Source organism: Ipomoea nil, unplaced genomic scaffold, assembly GCF_001879475.1.
Source record: "Ipomoea nil cultivar Tokyo-kokei standard unplaced genomic scaffold, Asagao_1.1 scaffold0317, whole genome shotgun sequence".
NCBI classification, from domain to species: Eukaryota; Viridiplantae; Streptophyta; class Magnoliopsida; order Solanales; family Convolvulaceae; genus Ipomoea; species Ipomoea nil.
In genome coordinates, this window is record NW_017616745.1 from 3,272,959 (window position 1) to 3,296,726 (window position 23,768).

Genomic DNA, 23,768 nt, shown 5'->3' on the forward strand with positions numbered 1-23,768 from the left:
TTACCACTTCTTTGCAGTCTCATAGTCCTGTCGTTGTTTGTTTGTGTAAGCTCCAAGAACATTTCTATGACTAGATTTTTTCCTTCTCCACTCGTTCAATTCTCGGAGTTCAGAAGAAGGTTAGTTTCTGATCATTGCTAATCTTATATTATAATAATGCTAAGAGGATCATATATATTAACCTGTTTGCTAAAAGAATAGGTAATTGTGATCAATGATGAGTTTCCAGGACCCCTCCTGAATGGTTCAACCAATGATGTACTCAATGTCAACAATCACAACAACCTGGACGAACCATTTCTCATGGTACAACTAGCATTTGCTGATTAACATACGAAGAAAATTGTTTTTTTTTTCGATTCATTTTTCTTGGATTATTGTAGGAATCAGGTGCAATTAAGAAGAAGTTCATGGCAAGATGGAGTACAAGGAACCAATTGTCCTATATTGCCGGGAAAGAACTGAACTTACAGCTTTCAGCTGAAAGATCATATCAGAAGTTACATTTATTTCCCGTCTCTCCACCTTCACAAGGCCGCCGGCGAGTATGGTCCCATCCGAATCTACAGCACTTAAGTAGTTCATCCGTTGTTTCCTCACCCAGATTACGATTACCACATTTTGATCGGCGATTGATACACCGAAGATACTGAGGTAAACATCTTTATTATCACTAGATACACAAACATATTAATCTCTTTGTACCAGCGACCTCCGTCTCTCTCTCTCTCTCTCGAACGGCAGCAACAGTTCATACAACATTTGGGTCTCACCGGCGACCCCTGTTCTCCCCGGTAAGCAGGGTAGATCCCACGTAGGCGCAGCGGCAGACGGCGTCGTGGCTGGATCCCTTTCGTTGCAGCAACGGACTGGCGAAGCAGAGAAGACCTTCACCTTGATCTGCAGTTTCCAGTGACGGTGATGAGTGACAGCAAGACCGTCGACCTTCTCCTGTTGAATATATTTAAGGATATGTGAAATTCCAATTACACTCCTGGTTTAAACGGAGTTATGTATATTAAGTAACAGAAGGACTAAATTGACTAAAGTGGGAATAATTGAGGGACCAGTTCTGTTCAAATTGGAAAGTAAGGATGACATTGCAAATGGGCTACTAATTGAGGGACCAAAAGTGCGATTTCCCCTATATATATTATTGAGGACATTATTGTAAATTGATCCATATAACTTAAAATATAACCCTTAACCAAACAAGGTAATATTATATTACACAATCCAAACCAAACACATAAAGATAATCTTACATTCCCAAAATCTCACATTACCTTACGAAATTGACACCGTATTTTTTTAAATATCTGATCTGATGCCTTCAATTTTTTCCATATGTAAGGTTGGGATTAGTTCTTAATTTTTTCTTACGGACTTATTCTCATATGATCCAATACCTATATATACAGGGGCGGAGCCACCTGAGAGCTGCAAGGGGCTTTGCACCACCCCCCGTCCACTAAATTTTTTTCTTTTTTATTAGTATAGAGCATCATCTAGCAGGGGGCATTGGCCTTCCAAAAAAAAAAAATATTAGTATTGTAATAGTTATTTTGTGGCCCTTCTCATAAAAATATTTTTCTCTCCAAGAAAGTTTCTAGAGTAAATTTTATACTAAAACCATTCAAACAGGCAGCATATAGACATGTAATTTCTCTTCAATTTTCAAGCTGTAGTCTTAATTTTTCATTTCTTTTTTATTCTTTAAATCTTTGAATTTTTTTTAATCAATTATTCTTTGTTGGAGATGGATTCATTAGTCCTCCTCACCACAACAAAAAGTCTAAATATTATAGTTAAATGGTAGCTAAATCCTCTATTTTGTTTTCTCAGTTGACGATGACAACTGCAGTGAACTCGAATTACGAACAGTGACGATTGGATCCTTTTTTTTGTAATTGACCCCTCGCCCCAATAAATCCTGACTCAATACACACACAGCAATTGATCTAACGGTGGAGCACGGTTTTGGGACCATAGTATTTGTGTTTCCTTAATGCATATATGTTGACGCAGGAATGTTTTGATGCTGACTGACTTAGCTTTCTACAAAGAATGTCCAGAACAGAAAATATTAAACATCAGACAACTTTTGGGACTTTTGGGATAATGGAATTTTCTTTATTTTTTAGTAATTTTTTTAATATAAAAATGACACTTTTCACCCTAATTATTAAGAAAAGAGTAAATACTCAAAATGGTTCCTCGACTATAGCTAAATTCACAAATTGGTCATCGACTTTCAATTTCAACCAATTAAGTCTTTAACTTTGTAATTTTGACACGATTTAGTCCTCCATCTATTTGACCGTTTGTTGACCGTGATCGACGATCTCCAGAAGAACCTTTAGCTCTCGTCGGAGCATGTGGAGGCCTCCAAGATGAAGTTGCACTGGTTCGGAAACACGTCGTCTTCTTCGCTCTGGTACGAACTCAACTACATTGAATCCAAAGGGAGGATGAAGAAAGACGACCGGATTTGGTAGATTGCTTTCGGCAGTGGATTCAAATGTAACAGTGCGGTTTGGAAATGCAACCAGAACATTAAAAAATCGACGATGGACCATGAAATTACATATATATCCTCAAAAATCACAGTCAACAAACGGTCAAATAGACAGAGAACCAAATTGTGTTAAAATTACAAAATTAAGGACTTAATTGGTTGAAATTGAAAGTCAATGACTAATTTGTTAATTTAGCTATAGTCGAGGGACTATTTTGGGTATTTACTCTTAAGAAAATAATCCTTTTCGCCCATCACTTAGCTTATTTGTAAAATGAGTCTCTGGGTGGTCTATAGAGTGAGTGAGTGACTTTTTAACGCAACCTCAACGAAATGCTGACAAAAAATGTCACTTAGTAAACAAAATAATAGATATAATGGGTGTAATTTCAATTAAGTTGGTCTAATAATCACAAAATTACAAGTCTGACTCTCATCGAGAGCGGCCTACTAAGCCGGTCAACTATGAACAACCTATATTTACACTTTTAAGTAATGATCTTGAGTTTTCGCCGTCACTAAAAAAGTATAATTGAGTGACGAAAAATGTTATTTTATATTTTTAAATTATTATTTAATTTATTGGCATCATGAATGCCGGTTTGAACTTATCTAATGGGATTTGAATTTCCGTGAGGGAATATAATTTACTTTTCTGCTTCATAATCAGACGACTTTTTTGGAATAATGGACTTTTAAAATTTTTATTTTAATTTTCTATATAAGAATGACAATTTTTTTCCTTAAATTATAGAGGAGTAATATTTTTGTCCCTTATTTATTTGTAAAATGACTTTTCTGGTCCCTAGATAATTTGTGGAGTGACTTTTAACACAACCTCAATGAAATGCAATGACAAAAAAAAGTCATTTTGTAAACAAAATAATAGGTATGAATGTATAATATATATAAGGACAACTTCAACTAACTAAATTAAATAAGTGATTAATTAATTTGGTAATCACAAGGTTACAAATTTAATTCTCAACAGAAATATCTAGATTAATATACTTTATTATCAGTCATTCGTTGGCTACAATCTATGGTTACAAAAATCGTGCTTAGGCGCTAGGCAGCGTTCGGTCGCGTCGAGAAACGCCGAAATAGGCCTCCTCCGTGACCAAACCTCAGTTTTTTTTTGTTTTTTTTTTTGAATAACCCTCTAAATTTTTTTTTAAAAAAAATAAAAAATTAAATGCCTAAGAGGAGCCTAGTGTCTTTTTCAAAACTGCTACAATCACAAGGTGAAATTTACTATACACACACTTCGTGATTGATAAATAATAATAGTATATATAGTTGAGTAGTGAAAAATGTCATTTTTATTTTTAAAATTCTTAGCATCATGAATGGTGTTTTGAACTTATCCAATAAGGTCTGAATTTCCGTGATGGAATATAATTTATTTTCTGCATCATAATCAAATTCCTAAAAAGACTAAATTGACCCTCCAAAGTCCCCTATAGCCTGCAGAAATGGACAAATCGATACAACAGTCACTTCAAGTACGAGTTCAGTCACCCATTCCCTTAATCCCTTTTGAAAGAATGCACCCGCACTTAACTATGTTTGTTTAGCTATTAAACTATCGTAATTTACACTATTTCGAACATTTCTCCTTATGATTTTTACCTACATTATGGTTAGTAAAAATTAAATATTTTATCCATTTTGGTATTTAATAAATTAATTCATTTATATAAATGTATAATCTTCATAATAAAATAATGTAATTATTGTTTAAATTGTAAAAAATTATTAATTAATTAAATGATTTTATTGTTGAACATGTCGGAGGAGGGACCAACCATCATGTTTATGGATGTTCTGAATGGGAGCAAAGTTCAAGTGACTAGTTACCTATTATAATTACCCTATTATTTGGGGGGGGGGGGGGGGGGTTGGTTTGTTTAATTCGGCTAATTTAGTTAATTAATTATAACCTTCTTCCAAAAGGATGAACCCCAACTCGACAGAACATTTGTGAGGATGTAAATCAGGGTAACTCCGCACAAAGAGCCCCCTCACTTTGAGAGATTGCTCCCACACTGCCGCTGGTAAGACTCGACCCCTGATCATTATTCCAACTTTTCACCTCTATGACCAATTGAGCTGGCCATGCGGATTAATAAATTATAACCTTGATTACATCCATGATTAGTCTCAAAATATATTTAAAATTCTTGAGATATTTAGAATGAGAAAAAAAAAAGAGTATAATGTAGTATGTTTTGATTTGTTAGATTTGAAATATATCTAGATCAAAAATCTCATAATTTTATAAATGGCCTACTAAAATAGCTAGAGAGCAAAATAAAGCTATTGATCTTAACTTCGCATTGACAAAAGCAATCAACATGCGCATAACTTTAGATAGATTGGGTGGTACTCGATAGAGTTTCGTCAAATTTTCATGCCAAACACCTTGTGTTCAGATGACATATAGTGACCTCTCTCATATTGGAGGTCATTATGAGATCGAGTCTTAATGAAGGTGATATGATTCGTTTCAAATCTTCATCTCGTTCCACTCCGTTCTGTGCTAAAACTCAGCCAGGAGGCTTCACGTTATGTATGGTTCTTCACGAAGTGTTTTGGATGTTGTTTTGGGTGAAAGGGACGTGGCTCTTGGAAGGCTAAAAACTTAATGTATGATAGGATTTTCTTTTGGATAGAAGCTTCGAATCACACGAAGGAAAATAGAAGCTTACATACACACAATCACAGCATGCACTTCACAGCTTCTAGAGGTGACTCTATGTAACACAAGAGTTGGAAGTAAGCAAAAACTAACTCAATTGTCTCATTCATAATCTGTCCCTCAAAGTAGACATAGAGGGGTTTAAATACACTTATTCAAGCAAGGAAAACCACACAATTCAGCCCCACAAGGAGAGAAATTCTTCCTAGTGGTTGTATGATCCTATATTTGTGTTTGACTTAGTGTTCTTGTAACTACAAGAAGACTATGTCTTCTCAAACTTGTCCTAGCCTATTTATTTGTGCTGGAAGTCTAAAATTCAAAAAATAACTTATGCTAAAATAATTACATATGAACTTAGCCTAACATAAGTTATAAATAATGAGATGATGTCTCATTTATACGGTCCTTTGTGCTGCTATCATTAGCCTTCTTTAAGTGTAATAATATGGTAGTATTGGCCTTCTCCTTTGCTGGTCATACTTTCTCCTCCATTCTCCTTTGTAGAGGAATAAATTTTGTTCCATTCAATCTTCTCTGTCCACGCACAAATGGCCTCACGTACCCTTGCAGTCCGAGCTCGTGTCATAGGATCATCCTGCACTTGTAATGGATCTTGCATCCTATTTTCGTGTTGAGCTAATGAACTTGAGTCTCCTTGTGTGATGTCCTCATCAGAAGGTGTTGTTGAATCTTTGTGCTTCGAGTTTCAATGAAAGCGTTGTTGACTTTTTGTTCTTCGAGTTTCAATGAAAGCGTTGTTGACTTTTTGTGCTTTAATAGGTTGAGAATGTATATTTGAACAGATACTACAATGTAATAGAGTCAGTAGCATTCAAAAAATAAAACAAATAAAAAATTGATAGATCTCATCTTGGCATATCTTGTACAAGAAAGGTGATAGTCTTCGAAACTAACTCTTGATGCTCCTTGTACAAGGAAGGTGTTGGTCTTTGGAAACTAACTTTAATTTTGTATGCATGTCCTCTTTCCTTTAATCTAGAAAAATAATTTATTAAAAAGTGTTGAAGGAAATTTTGAAAATGGTTCTCCAACTATGACCTTTTTTAAAATTGGTTTCACAATTTTTAATTGCACCTAAACTGGTTCTCCAACTATTGAAATTTAAGCCATATTAATCATCCGTTAGCACGCATTGACGCTAAGTTGGCGTTAAAATGGAGGGCAAAATGGGAAATTCAACTCGTTTACTCCATTTTAATCATATTATGACCCTATTTTCGCATATTGCAAAGCTTTTCCGAAAAAACTAGGGTGGTGTTTGGTTGGAGACTTTTGCACTCTACTATGAGTTTTGATATCATTACGAAAAAAATTTTACAATCTGCAAAAATAGAGTCATAATCTAATTAAAATGGAGTAAATGAGTTGAATTTCTCATTTTTCCTCCATTTTAACGACAACTTAACTCCAATGCTAACAGACAACCAATGCGGATTAAATTTTAATAGTCAGATGACCGGTTTGAATGCAATTAAATTATGGAACCAATTTTAAAAAAACCATAGCTCGGATGAGTATTTTGAGAATTTAATCAAATGTGTAATGTTAAGTAAAATATAATTTATTGGGTCACATAATATGTGAAGTAATAATTTCAAAAAATAAAAATAAAAATAAAAATACATGCGTCTTCCTATAGCATAGCTAGGTGGAATAAGACCCTGTATACTACCTAGCTAGCTGGAATAAGCAGTGTACCATGTATACTAAATTCAAGTCTTCTCATCACATGGGCAACCATTATTCACAAGAAGAGAATAAATAATCCCATATTTTCCTACTTAGCTTATTCCAAGTCCAGTTCAAGAGTTGTCCTACCTCAAACCTCAACAACAAGAGAATGTACGTTTATTTCATATAAAAAGAATTGAGAAAATGATCAAGTAAGCTATCAAACTATATTAGAAAAAGAAATTAGATCATTGAATTTTAAAAAATTGTAATTAAATATATCAATTTGTCATTTTGGTCTATATATATGGACCTAATAGTTAATTAATCCCATGTAAAAACAAATAATTTTCAACGTGACATGTTGCGTGTCAATCCACTTATGTACATGTACATGAAAATAATAAAATAAAAGATATTTATAATAATGTTTTATTTATAAAATTATTATACAAAATCGTTAGCGCTTTTGAGACCGTCACTGCACGCAATCAACCAATGACACATTCGTAGATCACCTCCTTCAAATAGAAGAAAAAGGCAACTAGCGGTCAAGATGGCCGTATTTGCTTGTGGTGCCTGTCAGAAATTAAAATATGATATTGTTCGTCCCATTTTTATAGCTGTAAGGTTGAGATTGGTTCTTAGTTTTCTCCTAAGAACTTGTTCTCATATGATCATATATATATATATATATATATATATATATATATATATATATATATATATATATATATATATATATATATATATATATATATATATATATATATATATATATATATGGATGAGTTCTGATGTAGAGATGGCTTCCCGTGCGGGTGTGTGGTTGACGCACCTTAAACATTAAAATGACGCATCGTAAGTACACAAAACACGCACTTTAAGTACACAAACAAAGCACCTTAAGAACACAAACTACGCGCACTGAAAGCTTTAGACCAACGCACCTTAAGTACACAAACCACGCACCTAAGGTTTTAAAATGGTGCACATTAAGTTTCAACAACTCACACACCTTAAGCATACGAATCACGCACCTTAAGAAAGAAAATCACGCATCTTAAGCTTCAGGTTGACGCACCTTAAGTTTCAACAACTACTATCGTTAAGCACAAAAACCACACACCTTAAGCACAAAAATCACGCATCTTAAGAAAGAAAACCACGCACCTTAAATTTGACCTAAATATAAAAATTACTAAATTACCATCGTATTTTTTTTAATTTTGTTAATCTTGATCGTTGATTTAAACAAGATCAATGTTTCAGATTTAACCACTGAGAGAGGACACGGCATTTGATCTAACGGTGATGGTGGATCAAGGTTTTGGGACCATAATACGGAGTATTTGTGTTTCCTTGATGCATATGATGATGTAGGAATGTTTTGATGCTGACTGACTTGGCTTTCTACAAAGAATGTCCAGCTAGAAACAGAAAATATTAAAAAAAAAAAAATCAGACTAATTTTTTGGGATAATGGATTCTTCTATATCTTTTAATTTAATTTAATTTTTTTTTAGAGAAATGACATTTTTTCTCTTAATTGCATAGAATTATAGAAATAATACTTTTCTTTCCTTACTTATAATCAGACAACCTCAATTTAGTACATCAAAATGTTGATTGGATAACCACAATATTACAAGTTCAACTCCTAGCGGAAGTAACTTATTAGTGTTCTTAGTTTGAATTGGTTAGCTATAAATGACTCTCGTGTAAATTCTCGAACAATGATTGTGATTTAAGCTCTTTAGTTGGTATAATTGAAGAACGAAAAGTATTATTTTTATTTTTATATTTAAATTCTTGGCATCATGAATGATGTTTTGAACATATCCAATGAGGTCTGAATTTCCGTGAGGGAATATAATTTATTTTCTGCTTCATAATCAAAATCCCAAAAGACTAAATTGACCCTCCAAATTAAAGTCCCCTATAGCCTAAGAAAAGCCTGCAGAAATGGACAAATTTATACAACAGTCTTACCAATATTTATTCCCTTCTTGTTTTGGCATATGACTATAACTCATCAACTCTCTCTCTCTCTCTCTCTCTCTCTCTCTAACTTTTTCACCATGACTGAAAACTCTCAAAAAGGGTCTCCATTTCTTCCATTGTCCTCCTCCGGCATGAGGGTTTCGCCGGAAAACAGTAGGCTGCCGGCGAGTGGTGGCACCACCAGAACTTATGCCAGACCCAAAGCCCCCCGTCTCCGGTGGACGGAGGAGCTCCACCGCCGCTTCGTGCATGCAGTGGAGAGGCTTGGAGGAGAAGAGAGTAAGGAATTATATTATTTCACCATCTTCAACCTCTTTCTGTTCTTATTACACCATGCATGCATCTCCATGCACATTCACCATCAAGAAAATTAAATCCAATGTATAACCCAGCCAAGTTGTTCGTGTTGTTGGTTCTGTGAAAGCAGTAATAGGCCTTTTTAGTTTGAGTCAGTCAGTTATAGACAATTTAGACTGTGTTTTAGTGATTTTTTACCATGCACATTCAGTACTATCAAAGAAAATTAAATATAGTGGGTCAATCGCAGCCAAGTTGGTTAAATTATTGACTGGATAATCACAAAATTACAAATTATATTCTTAGTGCGACTAACATATTGACATTCTTAGTTTAATTTAAACCACTTATGAGTAACTTAGACTGGTTACCTCAAGTGGTCATTTGTCAGCTAAAGTCCCAACACATAATTTTATCTGTGCACAGCCTCTGGTATAGTGATTAAATCCCAGAAATGGGAATATAATCAATATTTTTCTCGATTATTCTTTCGCTCTTGAATCCACTTTTCTAGGTTTTCAATTTCCAGGAGCAACTCCAAAACTGGTGCTGCAGTTGATGGATGTGAAGGAAATCACCGTAGCCCACGTAAAGAGTCATCTCCAGGCACGCGCGCGCGCATATACATACATACATACATATATATATATATATATATATATATATATATATATATATATATATATATATATATGATCAGATTTTCGTGAATAGAGCTTTCCGTGTGATCGGTGCGAATTGCACCATTAGGTTATTATAAATGCACCATAAAGTGTCTGAAAGTACACCATTATGTGTGTCTTTTGTGACATTTCATTCTGGTGCATTTATGCATAGCTAATGGTGCAACCCGCACCGACCGCACTGAAATCTGTTCTCATCTGAACCAAAATCTATATATATATATAATGCACTGTGCAATGGTTAAATCTTTAGAAGATCGTATGCAGACGTTGTTTGTTGTGGAATAAAGTTCTTAAAGTTTCTGAAAATCTGATCTTTGAGCTGCAGATGTACAGGAGCATGAAGCATGAGCAAAAGATTAAAGGTTTGTTAATTACTACTACTTCTATATACTCATTAATGGAAGAATCATATCAAAGGGTATCTTATTGATTTTGATGTTTGAATTGAGTTGATCGAGGATCATCACTACATTTACTATTTTAAGAACTCAAAATAATGCATGCTTTTTCTTCTTATTAGGCGTTGCTTGATATGATGGTTTTTGCGTGGCATAATAATAGGCATCTATATGTATCTTCATTTCTTAATTAAGAAGTTAATTGACTTGACCAATTTATAACCTTTTACTTTGTTTCTTTCTATGACTTATGTTGTTTCAATTCCATGGGTTAATAATAATGTTCGTGGTTATTATATATATCATTATCTATGTTTTCTAGATCTATATATTTACATATACAGTTTGTATTTGTGTAATAGCCTGCGAAAAAATACTTTATCCTTCTGATATGATAATTATATTTCACTCATTCAAACATTTCTTAATTTATACCATGTATAGTATTATATCAATTTATAATAATATTGTCTTTTTTTCTATATATATATATTGTTGTGATTGCATTGAAATATGAACAATAATTAGTCATGTCATTTATTAATTAAATTAAAGAGTTAATACCCAAAATCGTCCTCGACTATAGTGGTTTTTCTCAATTTCGTCCTAAACGACTTTGGTGACCTAATATCGTCCCAGACTTTTGTGTTTCGCTCAATTTAGTCCTCCATTTGTTATTTCGTCAAATTGGTGTTAAATAAATGGACAATTCAGTAATGTCAATATTGATCTCTCTTTACTTTCAACTTGTGAAGTGCGAAATTCCTCTTTCTTGTACGAATTACACCCAGAATTACTCCCGGACCTGCAAATCAAATTTTATATTCGCAGTTTTAGGAGTAATTCTGGGGGTAATTCGTAAAAAAAAAAAGGATTTCGCAGTTCACATGTCTATGAGTAAAGAGATGCCAATATTAAAATTACTGAATTGTCTATTTATTTAACACCAAATGGACAGAATAACAAATGAGGGACTAAATTGAGAAAAACACAAAAGTCTGGGACTAAATTGAGCGAAACACAAAAGTCTGGGACGATATTAGGTCACCAAAGTCGTTTAGGACGAAATTGAAAAAAACCACTATAGTCGAGGACGATTTTGGGTATTAACTCTTAAATTAAATTTGTTGGGAATGCAGAGACCAACGTTGAGCAAAACCACATCGTTTCAAGCCCAACTCCTTACCGTTATCCTAATCCTCCTCACAACAGTGGACAAGAGGCAGCTATGCCCCCAAGCTTTTTACCTTCATTATGGTTAGTAAAAATTAAATATTTTATCCATTTTTGGTGTTTAATAAATTAATTAGTAATTTATATAAATTTATAATCTTCATAATAAAATAATTTAATTACTTAAATTGATGAGAAAATTAATAATTAATTAAAGGATTTTTTTGTTGAACAGGCAAGAGGAGGGACCAACCATCATGTTTATGGATGTTCTTAATGCGAGCAATGTTCAAGTAAATGAGTAATAAACTATTATTATTATTATTATTATTATTATTATTATTATTATTATTATTATTATTATTATTATTATTATTATGTACGAGAAGTACATGAGACATGAATGTTACTTTACGATATTGTTATATATATACAACATTAGATATATGTTTGATGAAATTGTATCGGCCCTGTTTGGTAAAACATTAGTCAATAAGTCAATTTTGACTTATTTAACCACTATTAATTGTTTAATTTAGTTAAAATATCAATATAAGTGTTTGGTTAATTAACTTTTTGCAATTCTAAAATGCTAAAATTAAAAAAGTTACTCTAAGCAACTTTTTTCAATTAGATGTTTTAAAAAAGAAATTATACCAAACAGCTATATATAACAGTTAATTTACCAAACACTTTTATATATATAATAGCTAATGTTATCAATTAGTTATACCCTCTAATTAACACAATCAGCTAACAGCTAACGTCACGATTATCATTTATAATCGTGACGTGACACGATAGAATTTTAACATATTTAAATATTTTGATTGGATTGAACAATAGTAATATGAATTTGCAGGGAAGGAATGATGATGGGAATATGGAAGAGGTAGCGGATGCGACAATGGGTTATTATGCAAATAAGTTTCTTGCTACTGAGAATTCCGCTCACGAGGAATCTGCTAGTACGATGTCGTTTTCCTCCCACACCAAAGCGTGCTCGGAACCATCCTCCAACAATCTCTATCTTGACCTCACTCTCGGTTAAATATTGGACTTGTTTGTCAAATAGCGGTTAATAGATAGTGTTAACAGTTAGCAAATAGCAGTTTATGTTAGCGAGTTTGACCAGCGAATTGTATTAGTGATTTATAAAAAGATGTTTGATAAAATTAGCGGTTTAATGTTAGCGATTAACATGTAAAATGACCTAAAAGGGTATACATATATTTCATAATGGCTCCCTTTATTTTTTATTTAATTTCTGTTATAATAATAATAATAATAATAATAATAATAATAATAATAATAATAATAATAATAAATTAATTATTATTATTATTAATTAATAATTTAATAAACTAAAACAATAATTAAATAATAATAATAATAAGAGGAGCCACACGGCTCCCCTTATTCTTCCACTTTTTTCACATTGGTGGGAAAAGTAAAAATTAAGACTTGAGGCTCTTATATAAAGGAGCCTCAATATTCAAAAAAAAAAAAATATAAAGGAGCCTCAAGTCTCAAATGTTTATTTGTAATTAATTAATGGAATTTGGATGGTAAGGCACTGAGGCTTGAGGAGTTTTCTCCTCGGCTTGCCTGTTAATTATTATTATTATTATTATTATTATTATTATTATTATTATTATTAATATATAGTTGGGGGAATTTTGGGGAAAGAAATTTCTTTTAATTTCCCAAAACGTCAATCCCAAACGCTGCTCCAAGCAGCGTTTGGGATTTCAACGGTTTGGAGCACACCGCTGATTAACCAAATATGGTATTTGGTGTTTTTACCATAGTCAAAACGTCAAAGATGGTGGATCCATCAAAAAATTGGTGGATCCGTCATTAACCAAACATGCTCATTATGTTTAAAAATCTCGTTGTTGAGTAATATCATTTTATAAATTTATGTTAGAAAGTCACAGATATAGGCATGTTTGGTAAAAAATAGTTAGCTTATCAGTCAATTTTAGTTTATTTGATCACTATTAGGGTGTGTTTTGTTCGCACATAGGAATCAGAATCGGAATCGGAATGGATATCAAATACTTGGTAATGGTAATGAATTTTAGGGAACGTATTTTGCATGTTTGTTACGTATGATCCTATAATGGGAATAAAGATTTTAAAAATATGAGAACACAAAATCAAGACAATTGATTCTAATATAAAGACATCCAAAACACCAATATGAACAGAAAATAAAAACAAAAATCTAAAAGCACTAATCAAAGGGGATCGGATGAGACGGAATAAGGGAATGAAAGGGCATGATACCAGATAAGCCTCAAAATATACTAAGTTTTTAGTAGTTTTTATAAGGAATTGTGCACTAGTTTTGACTTAGAAGTCGTGTTTTTAGAGTAAAATATTGTAAAAGTACAAGGTTAGCACAAAAATCCTTCCCGGTTTACATTTTATTCATTTTCATGTATTTTTGGACAGAAAACGTGGTGAAAAGATCAAAATGGGCAAGACCGAGACAAGCGCGCGAACGAGGACCGAACACACCGGGACTACGCATGAGAAGAAGGACGAAATGAGAATTACTTCCCATTCACGCTCCTCCTCACGGCGTGAGGACCCCGTGAACGGGAAATAAAAGTGGTCGAGAAAGCTCCAAGGTGGAAGGTTTATAGCCTATTCACGCCGGCCTCAGGGCGTGAGGCCGTGCGTGAATAGGATGACGAATATTTAAGGAAAAAAATCAGCATTTGAAGGGGAATTCAATTCTATTCAACAATTTTAGAGAGAAGTTTCTTAGAGGTAGCTTTAGATTTAGGATAGTTTACATTTTCTTTTCTAGGGTTTTAGCCTCAAATCTAGATACTTTGGAAGGAAGATTGAAGATCTAGAGTTTATAGCTTGGATCTCTCATTTCTCACCACCATTTAAAGGGATCTCGCTCGGATTGGGTGAAATCTAAACTCTATTCTCATTTACCTATCTTTTGCATTTCATCCATTTCCTTATTGCTTGATCTTGGTCTTTATTATGCTTGGCTAAAATTCTAGGGGCAAGGTTTGTTGTTTAGACTGCATTTGATTGATTTGTATTGTGATTTTGTGATCTTTGGTGTTGTTGGCATGTATGACTTGTTGGAAGAGTAATTTTGTTAAGACTATTGTATGTGAGTGCACCACATGCTTGTAGATCTAGAAAGGATCGTGTTGTCTGAGACATAATCCTAGCCCCCGTCTCTTGCAGTTCCTGTCCTTCGATCCGAGAGGGCAAGGATCGAAAAGGAATGTAGGCAAGGTGTTCGATAGAATGCCTCGTAGAGAATGACAATTCCTACGAGAGGCGTATAGACCGGATCGGCTACGCACTAGCGACGCCATTCCTCTTGTCTAGTCTAAAAAATACTTTCTAATCGCTCAACCTTCGGTATGGCCACTCATGCAATGCAATCGAAACACAACCCGAGCCTGTTTCCCTTTCCCTCGTGTTCATTTTTCCTTTTTATTTTCAAATTGCTCTCTGGGTTCACTCTCATCTTGCTAATGCCCTTACTCAATCAAGACCCTCAAACCCAACCGACCTTATTATTAAGCGGACTTGACGCTTCTAATTTATCACTCTTTGAGTACGACACTCGGGGTGGTTCTCACTCACCCCGTTTTAACTCTTTACATCTCACATCCTTACACGACCCCATCACATCTAATCTTTTGACCAGGCTTCCTAAAAGAGAACCGTAAACGAAAAGCGTGTCCAGTCAATACCCTTATTTTATTTGGGTATGGATTTTCAATTAAGGGGGTATTTAAAACCCATAGTAGTGTTCTAAAAACCTATCAACCAAACAATACCAATCACTTTCATACTCACTCCTTAAAGCTAAATCTGTCAACCAAACACACCCTTAGTTATTTGACTTGGTTAAACAATCAATATGAGTGTTTGATTAATTAGCTTTTTGTAACTACTTATTCTTGATTAATTAGCTTTTTGTAACTACTTATTCTCCAAAATGCTAAAATTCAAAAAGCTGTTCAAAGTATATTTTTTGATCAGCTTTTTGAAAAAGTCATTTTGTATATAATCAGCTAACAGCTAACAACTAATTTATCAAAACACTTTTCTACCATCAATTAATACTATCAACTAGTCAAATTCACTAACTCAATTATTTAACAACCATTTACCAAATACCCAATTATCTCGTTACGTTATATTTACCAAAAATTAATCCTCGTACGTAACTTATGTATGTTCTGAATTTCCTTTCTCTAGATATGCTAATTCCAACCCCCCCCCCCCCCCCCCCCTTCCCCCTCTAATTTATAATTCAAAAAGGGTGAGTACAAAATAGGATTAATTTCACCAGAGGTCTATTGTTTTTTGTGGCAATTTCAAATTTGGTCTCAGATTATCGTTTTTGTAATTTAATATCTCAGACTATTATTTTTAAACACTTTTAGTCTTTTTCATTACTTTTCCTAATATGATTACTAAAAATCAGAAGTTACCTAAAGTCCTAAACCAATTAAACTAGTTGAAATCGGAAAAATAACAAAAGAAAAATATAAAAAAACAAAATGCACTTACTAAAAATAAGAAAAATTATGAGAATGACTGAAAGTGTCCAAAAAATAGCCTGAGATGTTAAATGACAAAAACATTAGTTTAAGATTAAATTTAAAATTGTCACCAAAAGAATAGATTTCTGGTGATATTAACTATTACACAATCGTCTGTAGTATAGGTAACTAGGTGGAATAAGCAGTGTACCATAATGTGTACTCAATTGAAGTCTTCTCATCACATGGGCAAACATTATTCATAAGAAAAGAATAAACAATCTCATATTTCGAACAATAATCCACCTTTTCCTACTTATTCCAAGTCCAAATCAAGAAAGTTGTCGTACCTCAAATGATCAAGTCTCTGAGACAAACAACTTTCAGTCTTTTTGTAAATTCAACAAAGAGAGAATGTACTTTTATTTCAGTCAAGCCACCTATGTAAATTAAAAATAAAAAATAAAAAATACACCTATAATAATATTTTATTTATAAAATTATTATACAAAATTGAAAATTGTCTATCATATCGCTTTCTAAGAGCATCCGTAATAGTGGGGATATTTTGTGATTTTTGAGGAGTTTTTGTAAGTGTGATTATGAAAGAGAATGTGGGAGGGGAGGGTAAAAAGGAAAAAAAAACTAATTTTTTTTTTAAAAAATAAATAAATAAACTACTGTTAGACGCGCCGACACACGCCACTACACGCGCCCGACTTTGGCCAAGCTGTGCGCGAAACGCACACAACGTTTCTTTTTTTTTTTTTTCTTCAGCTTTTTGCAGGGTTACTGTTCCAATAACCAACTCTTTGCAGATTGATGAGTGTTAAATTGTGTCACTTTTATGGGTTAATTAAGAGTTATTTTTTGCGTAATTACAGTCCTTCAGGCCTATTATATGCTTAGAATAGCTTAATTTGATTAAAGTTAGGCATAAGGACTAGTTTTGATTATATTTGTGAAAATAGCAAAATATTGACAATTTTAGGACATTTCGGAAGGAAAATCATATCTGGAGCTAGGAGTGTCCGATCGAGGTGATTCAGGTTGTCATGTATCAATATCGAAAATATCTACAACTTTCATGAAGACCACGAAGGCTAATTCGGGCATCTAAGCAGTCGAAATCAGCGAAGAAAGCATCAGGAGACCCATTTACGCGAACTATCACGCAGTAACGTCAGAGTAAATGGGAAATAATGTTATTTCCCATTTACGCACTGTGTCACGCTGCAAGGCGCATGTAAATGGGAAATAATGGGCTGAAGGCAGTTTTAAAGGGCGAAAATTTTCATATTTGCCAGAGAGACTTCATTATTTATTTTGCAACTTTCTCACTCTAGGGTTTTTTAAGTTAGAATATTTTCTACCTTCTCTCTAGAAATTAGATTCCTTTCACCTTCTTTCACTTCCATAGCTTAGATTAGTCTAGTATTTCATCTATAACTCATCTACGAAGCTTGTAATCATAGATTGGAGTGGGATTGAACCACAAATTCTTCGTCTTCCCATAGAGAAGTTTCTTACTCTCCTTTTAAAGCTCTTTTGCAATGTTTATGCTTTATATTTATGTTTTTGTGTTCTTTATGCTATTTAATCATGTGTAGTTAGTTTATGGACTTAAGTTAGGGTTGTATTATCTTTCTTGATGCTCGATTTGTGATTATTGCAAAAAGGGGGAAGAATACTAACCTAGGGTTCTTGAGTTTATGAATGATTTGTGTTTGTATATATGTTTTTAATGTTTGATGTACACATTCATTAGCATGCTTTTGGAGAATTCTTGGCTACAATGGGAATTGGGTTAAGGATTTTAGTCATCCTTTGCATAAACCCAATTTTTCCTATGAAAATGGGAGGAATTGGGGGCTTTAGATGCTTTGTGTGCTTGATAGACTTGGAATTGATACGTCACGAGAGTGGGGCAATTCCTTATTCTAATTATTGTTTATTAATCACGAGAGTGGTTCGTATATTAGGATACCTACGTGTATTCCCTCTTGATTCCTTGATTATTTGTTCTCCCTAATCCCATAGGTTGTTGAGGTATATATATCTAGATGATAATGCTCCCTAACTTGAGTCTTATTTCTTTATTTTGTGTTTATCTTTGTGTGTATGTGTTAGTATTACCATTCCTTAAACTTCCAGTTTACTTAGTTTCTTGTTGATTTCCTTATACTAGTGCCTAGTTTATTGTGATTGCATATTGAGTGTCATAACCCCCCAATCCCCTGATGACAACATTTCACACCCGTACACTCACCATCACTCATTTTTGCTACATCACAGATGAACCCTCCCACTCTTTCTCCTATACTCTCTCCAATTTGTCATAACTTTTGCTAACATTATCTCCTAAATAATCACTAGTATGGATGCTTTAAGCCATCATTACATGCCAGTGACATGATCACCATTCACCTTCTTCAAACAGAAGAAGAAGGTGACTAATTCCCATCGTTACTTGTGGTGTTTATAAGATAATAACATTTTAACAATCTACTATACTAATAAGAGCCCAAGAGAGTTAGGCCTATAATGGGTAGAAAAAATGGCGGTCAAATTTTTTAATCAAATGAATGGCTCAGATTGATCAGATTTTAATTTTTCCTTAAGATTTCCTAATTTATCCTTAATGAATATGATTATCCCTTAACTTTTCCGTTAAATACTATCTTTTCCGTTAATTTCTGTTAGTTCACCGTTAACTTACTCATTGATTTCAATCAGAAAGGCATTAAATAATAATTTAGTAGCTACAACAAAAAATAATACATATGCATTTTTTTAATTTAGAATTATGTGTCTACAATGTCTTTATTCAAAAAAATTGTCCATTATTAATAAATTAAATAAGAGAAATAATTTCATTAGTTATATTGTCTTTATTTTTCTCTAATATAAAAATTCTTTACATTCAAATTCATCAATTGATTATATTCGTTACATTGTCCCTACAATATCTTTATTTTAAAAAAAAAAATGCATTATCCATAAATTTATTAAGAAAAATAATTTTATTAGTTATATTGTCTTTATTTTTCTCCAATGTAAAAATTCTTTACATTCAAATTCATCAATTGATTATATTAACTACATTGTCTATTGTCTTTTTTGTGCATTATTTTTTTAATAAAATATCAAAGTTATAACACAAAATAATGCTATATATTTATTTACAAAGTATTTTATTAATACCATGAAAAAATTTTAAAAGTAAAGTTAATATCCAAAATGAGTTAATACCCAAAATCGTCCTCGACTATAGTGGTTTTTCTCAATTTCGTCCTAGACGACTTTGGTGACCTAATATCGTCCCAGACTTTTGTGTTTCGCTCAATTTAGTCCTAGACTTTTGTGTTTTTGCTCAATTTAGTCCCTCATTTGTTATTCTGTCTATTTGGTGTTAAATAAATAGACAATTCAGTAATTTTAATATTGGCATCTCTTTACTCATAGACATGTGAACTGCGAAATCCCTTTTTTTTTTACGAATTACTCCCAGAATTACTCCTAAAATTGCGAATATAAAATTTGATTTGCAGGTCCGGGAGTAATTCTGCGTGTAATTCGTACAAGAAAGAGGAATTTCGCACTTCACAAGTTGAAAGTAAAGAGAGATCAATATTGACATTACTGAATTGTCCCTTTATTTAACACCAATGTGATGGAATAACAAATGGAGGACTAAATTGAGCGAAACATAAAAGTCTGGGACGATATTAGGTCACCAAAGTCGTTTAGGACGAAATTGAGAAAAACCACTATAGTCTAGGACGATTTTGGGTATTAACTCTATCCAAAATTATCCTCAACTATAGTGGTTGTTCTCAATTTTGTCCTAAACGACTTTGGTGACCTAATATAGTCCCAGACTTTTGTGTTTCGCTCAATTTAGTCCTCCGTTTGTTATTCCGTCAAATTGGTGTTAAATAAAGGGACAATTCAATAATATCAATATTGACCTGAAAAAATTTTAAATGTAAAGTTAATATCCAAAATTATCCTCGACTATAGTGGTTGTTCTCAATTTCGTCCTAAACGACTTTGGTGACCTAATATAGTCCCAGACTTTTGTGTTTCGCTCAATTTAGTCCCCCGTTTGTTATTCCGTCAAATTGGTGTTAAATAAAGGGACAATTCAATAATATCAATATTGACCTCTCTTTACTTTCAACCTGCGAAGTGAGAAATCCATCTTTCTTGTACGAATTACACCCATAATTAATCTCAGGTCTACGAATCAAATTTTATATTCCCAGGTTTAGGAGTGATTCTGAGAGTAATTTGTTATAAAAAAAATAAATAAATAAATAAAAAGAGGGATTCACACTTCACATGTCTATGAGTAAATAGATGTCAATATTAAAATTACTAAATTGTGTATTTATTTAACAACTAATAGACGGAATAACAAAGAGGGACTAAATTGAGCAAAAATACAAAAGTCTGTGACCAAATTGAGTAAAAACACAAAACTTTGGGACTACATTAAGTCACCAAGGTCGTTTAGGATAAAATTGAGAAAAACCACTATAGTCGAGGACCATTTTGGGTATTAACTCTTAAAAGATATAATTAATAAAGCCAATCATATTAACTACTTGAGGGATTTGTTGACAAAGAGAATATTCAAATCACCCAACAAATTGAAGTGAGAACTATCTCGCAGTATCCTTGTTTGACAATCCGCAGTTAGCGGATTATATTAGCGGATTTGAACAGCGAATTATATCAACGGTTGGTAAAAAGATATTATAAAAAATTAGCTGTTTAGATTAACATGTAAAATGACCTAAGGGTATACATATATTTAATAATATAATAATAATAATTGTTTTAAAAAATAAAGCCAATCATATTAACTACTTCGGGGATTTATCGACAAAAAGAGTATTCAAATCACACAACAAATTGAAGTGGGAAACTATCTCGCAATGTCCTTGTTTGGCAATCAGCAGTTAGCTCTTCAATATTAGTATATATTTAATATTTTATGCCCTAATTTTTATTTGCTCTCCCTTATGTCCTGTATTTGGTTTCAACCATACATATACAATTATTTTATTGACAATTATAATCAATCTTGACTATATTATCTTGTATGTGTAAACTTAGAATTACCTATTTAAATACGCAAATTCAACATTCAATTATCTATGCATGAACAATTCCAATATAATATTATCTTGATATATATACTTTAAAGTGCTTATTTTTAAAAAAACATTGGGCATTATCCCAATCGCGCAATGCGCGGAAAAAACTAGTATTAAAAATAAACAAGTAAAATATGTCATGTCATCGCTTTTTTTACTGGTAACCAAAAATAGAACTTGATTGTAAAATTTTATTGTGCTCAATTATTTAATTATAATTTTTTAAAATTTAAGAGCATAATTATTTTTTGTTTTTGATATATAGTTTGAAAGCATATTTTATCTTTTTTTTTTTTTTATGAAAACTTATGCATGAACTTAAAATAAAGATAACAATAATTGCTTATAGTTCTGTTTTTAAGGATAAAAGTATATAAATTAAAATATTATATGTACTACTTTTTCTAATATATTATAATTTTGAGAAATTATTTTTCATTTGAGAGTTAAAAGTATATACATATATAGGTTTTTTGAGTACCTATATAGTTTAACTTTGAAGAAACTCAATATGATTATTGGATGTTGAGATCTTTCAAAATAGTATTCTAAAACAAGAATATAACATAATAATACTTTTCTATAATATTTTTCATAATATATTGTGTGTAGAGGTTGCATTAGGCTGGTGTGAATGCACCCGCACGTGCTAACGTGAAACATAAAACTGCACCAATGTACCATACAGAAGACTACAAATATACACTATATGATGTGTAAAAGTATAACATAAAAAATGTATAAATTTTATAAGTGAATCATGTAAAACTATAAATTAAAGTGTAGTCAGTCATTCTTAAGTTGTACTTTTACATATCATAAATAAATTGTATTCGTTCTTGAGTGTGGTTTTGGTGTGAATAATCGCGTGAGTGTGAACTTGTGAATTCCGAACGAGATGTTTGGAGTGGTGCAGTGATGCATCTCGTTTGGTGATATATATATATATATATATATATATATATATATATATATATATATATATATATATATATATATATATATATATATATTTACCAAGTTAAAAAAATTATTAATTAGTTGTTTGTGATCCATGCATGCCTCCATGGTATAACAATGGGGGGAGGGGGGATTAGGTGGATCACTAACTTGTGGTGACATAAATCACCACCTATACATACATATATATATAAACCTCTAACTTTGGGAAGAATATATATATAAACCTCGATCAGATCAACGCTGTCATTGCGTTAGTTCAATCCGAATTCAACCAATATAATCATCACCTTCTTCTCTGATCCAATCCCCAATGGCAATCAAGATCATTCTCCTCCTCCTTTTACCTCTTGCCGCCATTATTGTTCCTGCAACAGCCGCCATCATGCCGGCGGCGATGAGTAAGTCAGCCGCCGCCGCCGCTGCCGGCGGTGATATGCACAAGATGTTCTTCCGCCACCGCGTCTTTCCTCCCTATCTTGGCGGACGGCCGGGTCTCACCCCTGGGGGCGGTCTGGGTGGAGGGTCGGGATCGTCATCTGGTGGTGACGCCGGAGCTGGCAGTGGGGGGCCGGGTGGCGCCGGAAAGTTCTCCCGTGGCATCCGAGCCGCCGGTGTAGCGTCGGCGGGCGATGTGAAACTGGGCGCCGCTTTCCCGGCGATGCCTTGATCGCCGGTAGAATAAATTGATCCTCACCTATGTGTTGAATAAGTGGATTATATTCACATACTAGTATTGTACCCGCCCCACGAATAAAAATTTTAATTTACAGTGTTATTGTAATAAAAAAAAAATTAGATTAAATATATTATAATAATTAACTATATATATGACATCACAATAGAATATTAGAAGATATTACAATACACAAAAAAGAATAATAACTCAAAATTTTGTAATTTTATTTACAAATTCTTAAAGACTTCATGGTAAATCACATTAGTGGTTGAAGTAACCCAATAGGGTAGCTCAAATGGTAAATGAACTCTTTTTGTGGGGGAGAATTTTGGGATAACCCGAGTTCATTTCCCACTGGGCCAGCTTCTGTGCCTCGGACCACAATGTGTGGTTTACACAAAAAAAAAAAAAAAAAAAATATTAGTAGTTGAAGTACAATTGTTTTAAACTCTTAGGATTTTCTTCAATATAGTTTGTCAAAAATTGACATTTCTTTAAATTTCTTTCCCTACCTACATGAAAGAACGATTCTAAATTATCTTAACGTTGAAATATATGGTTAGTCATGTAACAAATGAACATTATAAAATGTATAATTAAACAAAATGTACTACAAAAAAAATAAAATAAAAAATCGATCTACTAACCAATCGTGTGATAGGGGGTTTAAAAACTTTGTATGTTATCCAAAGTACCATGCGATTGCATGTTAATTGAAAAGATTAACCCAATTGATTAACACTATTTAATGATGATTTGACGAAACTCCCATCTTGCATTAAAAAAATTAAAAAAAAAAAAAACAAACAAAAGTATTTAAGACTAATGCACGGGTAAGAAATAAAAAAACAAATGTATTTAATGTGAGTACAAATTAGACCAGACACTTACTATTTATGAAGAATTCATAGATGGGTACCATAATTTCCTTGAAATAAACCATACATACAATTT

At 32.8% G+C, this 23,768-nt stretch overlaps 2 protein-coding genes across 2 annotated transcripts; both read left to right on the plus strand.

Annotated features, from left to right (window-relative positions):
• Window positions 1-10,238: 10,238 nt before the first annotated feature.
• LOC109165929 lies at window positions 10,239-12,632 on the plus strand. The gene is made up of 4 exons (XM_019314868.1): window positions 10,239-10,263; window positions 11,439-11,556; window positions 11,708-11,765; window positions 12,335-12,632. The coding sequence occupies exons 1-4, from the start codon at window positions 10,239-10,241 to the stop codon at window positions 12,521-12,523; spliced, it is 390 nt and encodes a 129-aa protein (XP_019170413.1). The 3' UTR covers window positions 12,524-12,632.
• A 9,816-nt stretch (window positions 12,633-22,448) lies between these two features.
• On the plus strand, window positions 22,449-22,805 carry LOC109165945 (glycine-rich protein 5-like). Its single transcript, XM_019314869.1, has one exon. The coding sequence runs from the start codon at window positions 22,449-22,451 to the stop codon at window positions 22,803-22,805; it is 357 nt and encodes a 118-aa protein (XP_019170414.1).
• Window positions 22,806-23,768: the final 963 nt, after the last annotated feature.

Excerpts from the sequence above, each read along its gene's own strand:
- LOC109165929 (XM_019314868.1), top strand. The coding sequence starts at position 10,239 with ATGAAGCATGAGCAAAAGATTAAAG. Across the intron at positions 10,264-11,438 it reads GCATGAGCAAAAGATTAAAG|AGACCAACGTTGAGCAAAAC; the intron begins GTTTGTTAATTA and ends TTGGGAATGCAG. Across the intron at positions 11,557-11,707 it reads AGCTTTTTACCTTCATTATG|GCAAGAGGAGGGACCAACCA; the intron begins GTTAGTAAAAAT and ends TTTGTTGAACAG.
- LOC109165945 (XM_019314869.1), top strand. The coding sequence starts at position 22,449 with ATGGCAATCAAGATCATTCTCCTCCTCCTTTTACCTCTTGCCGCCATT.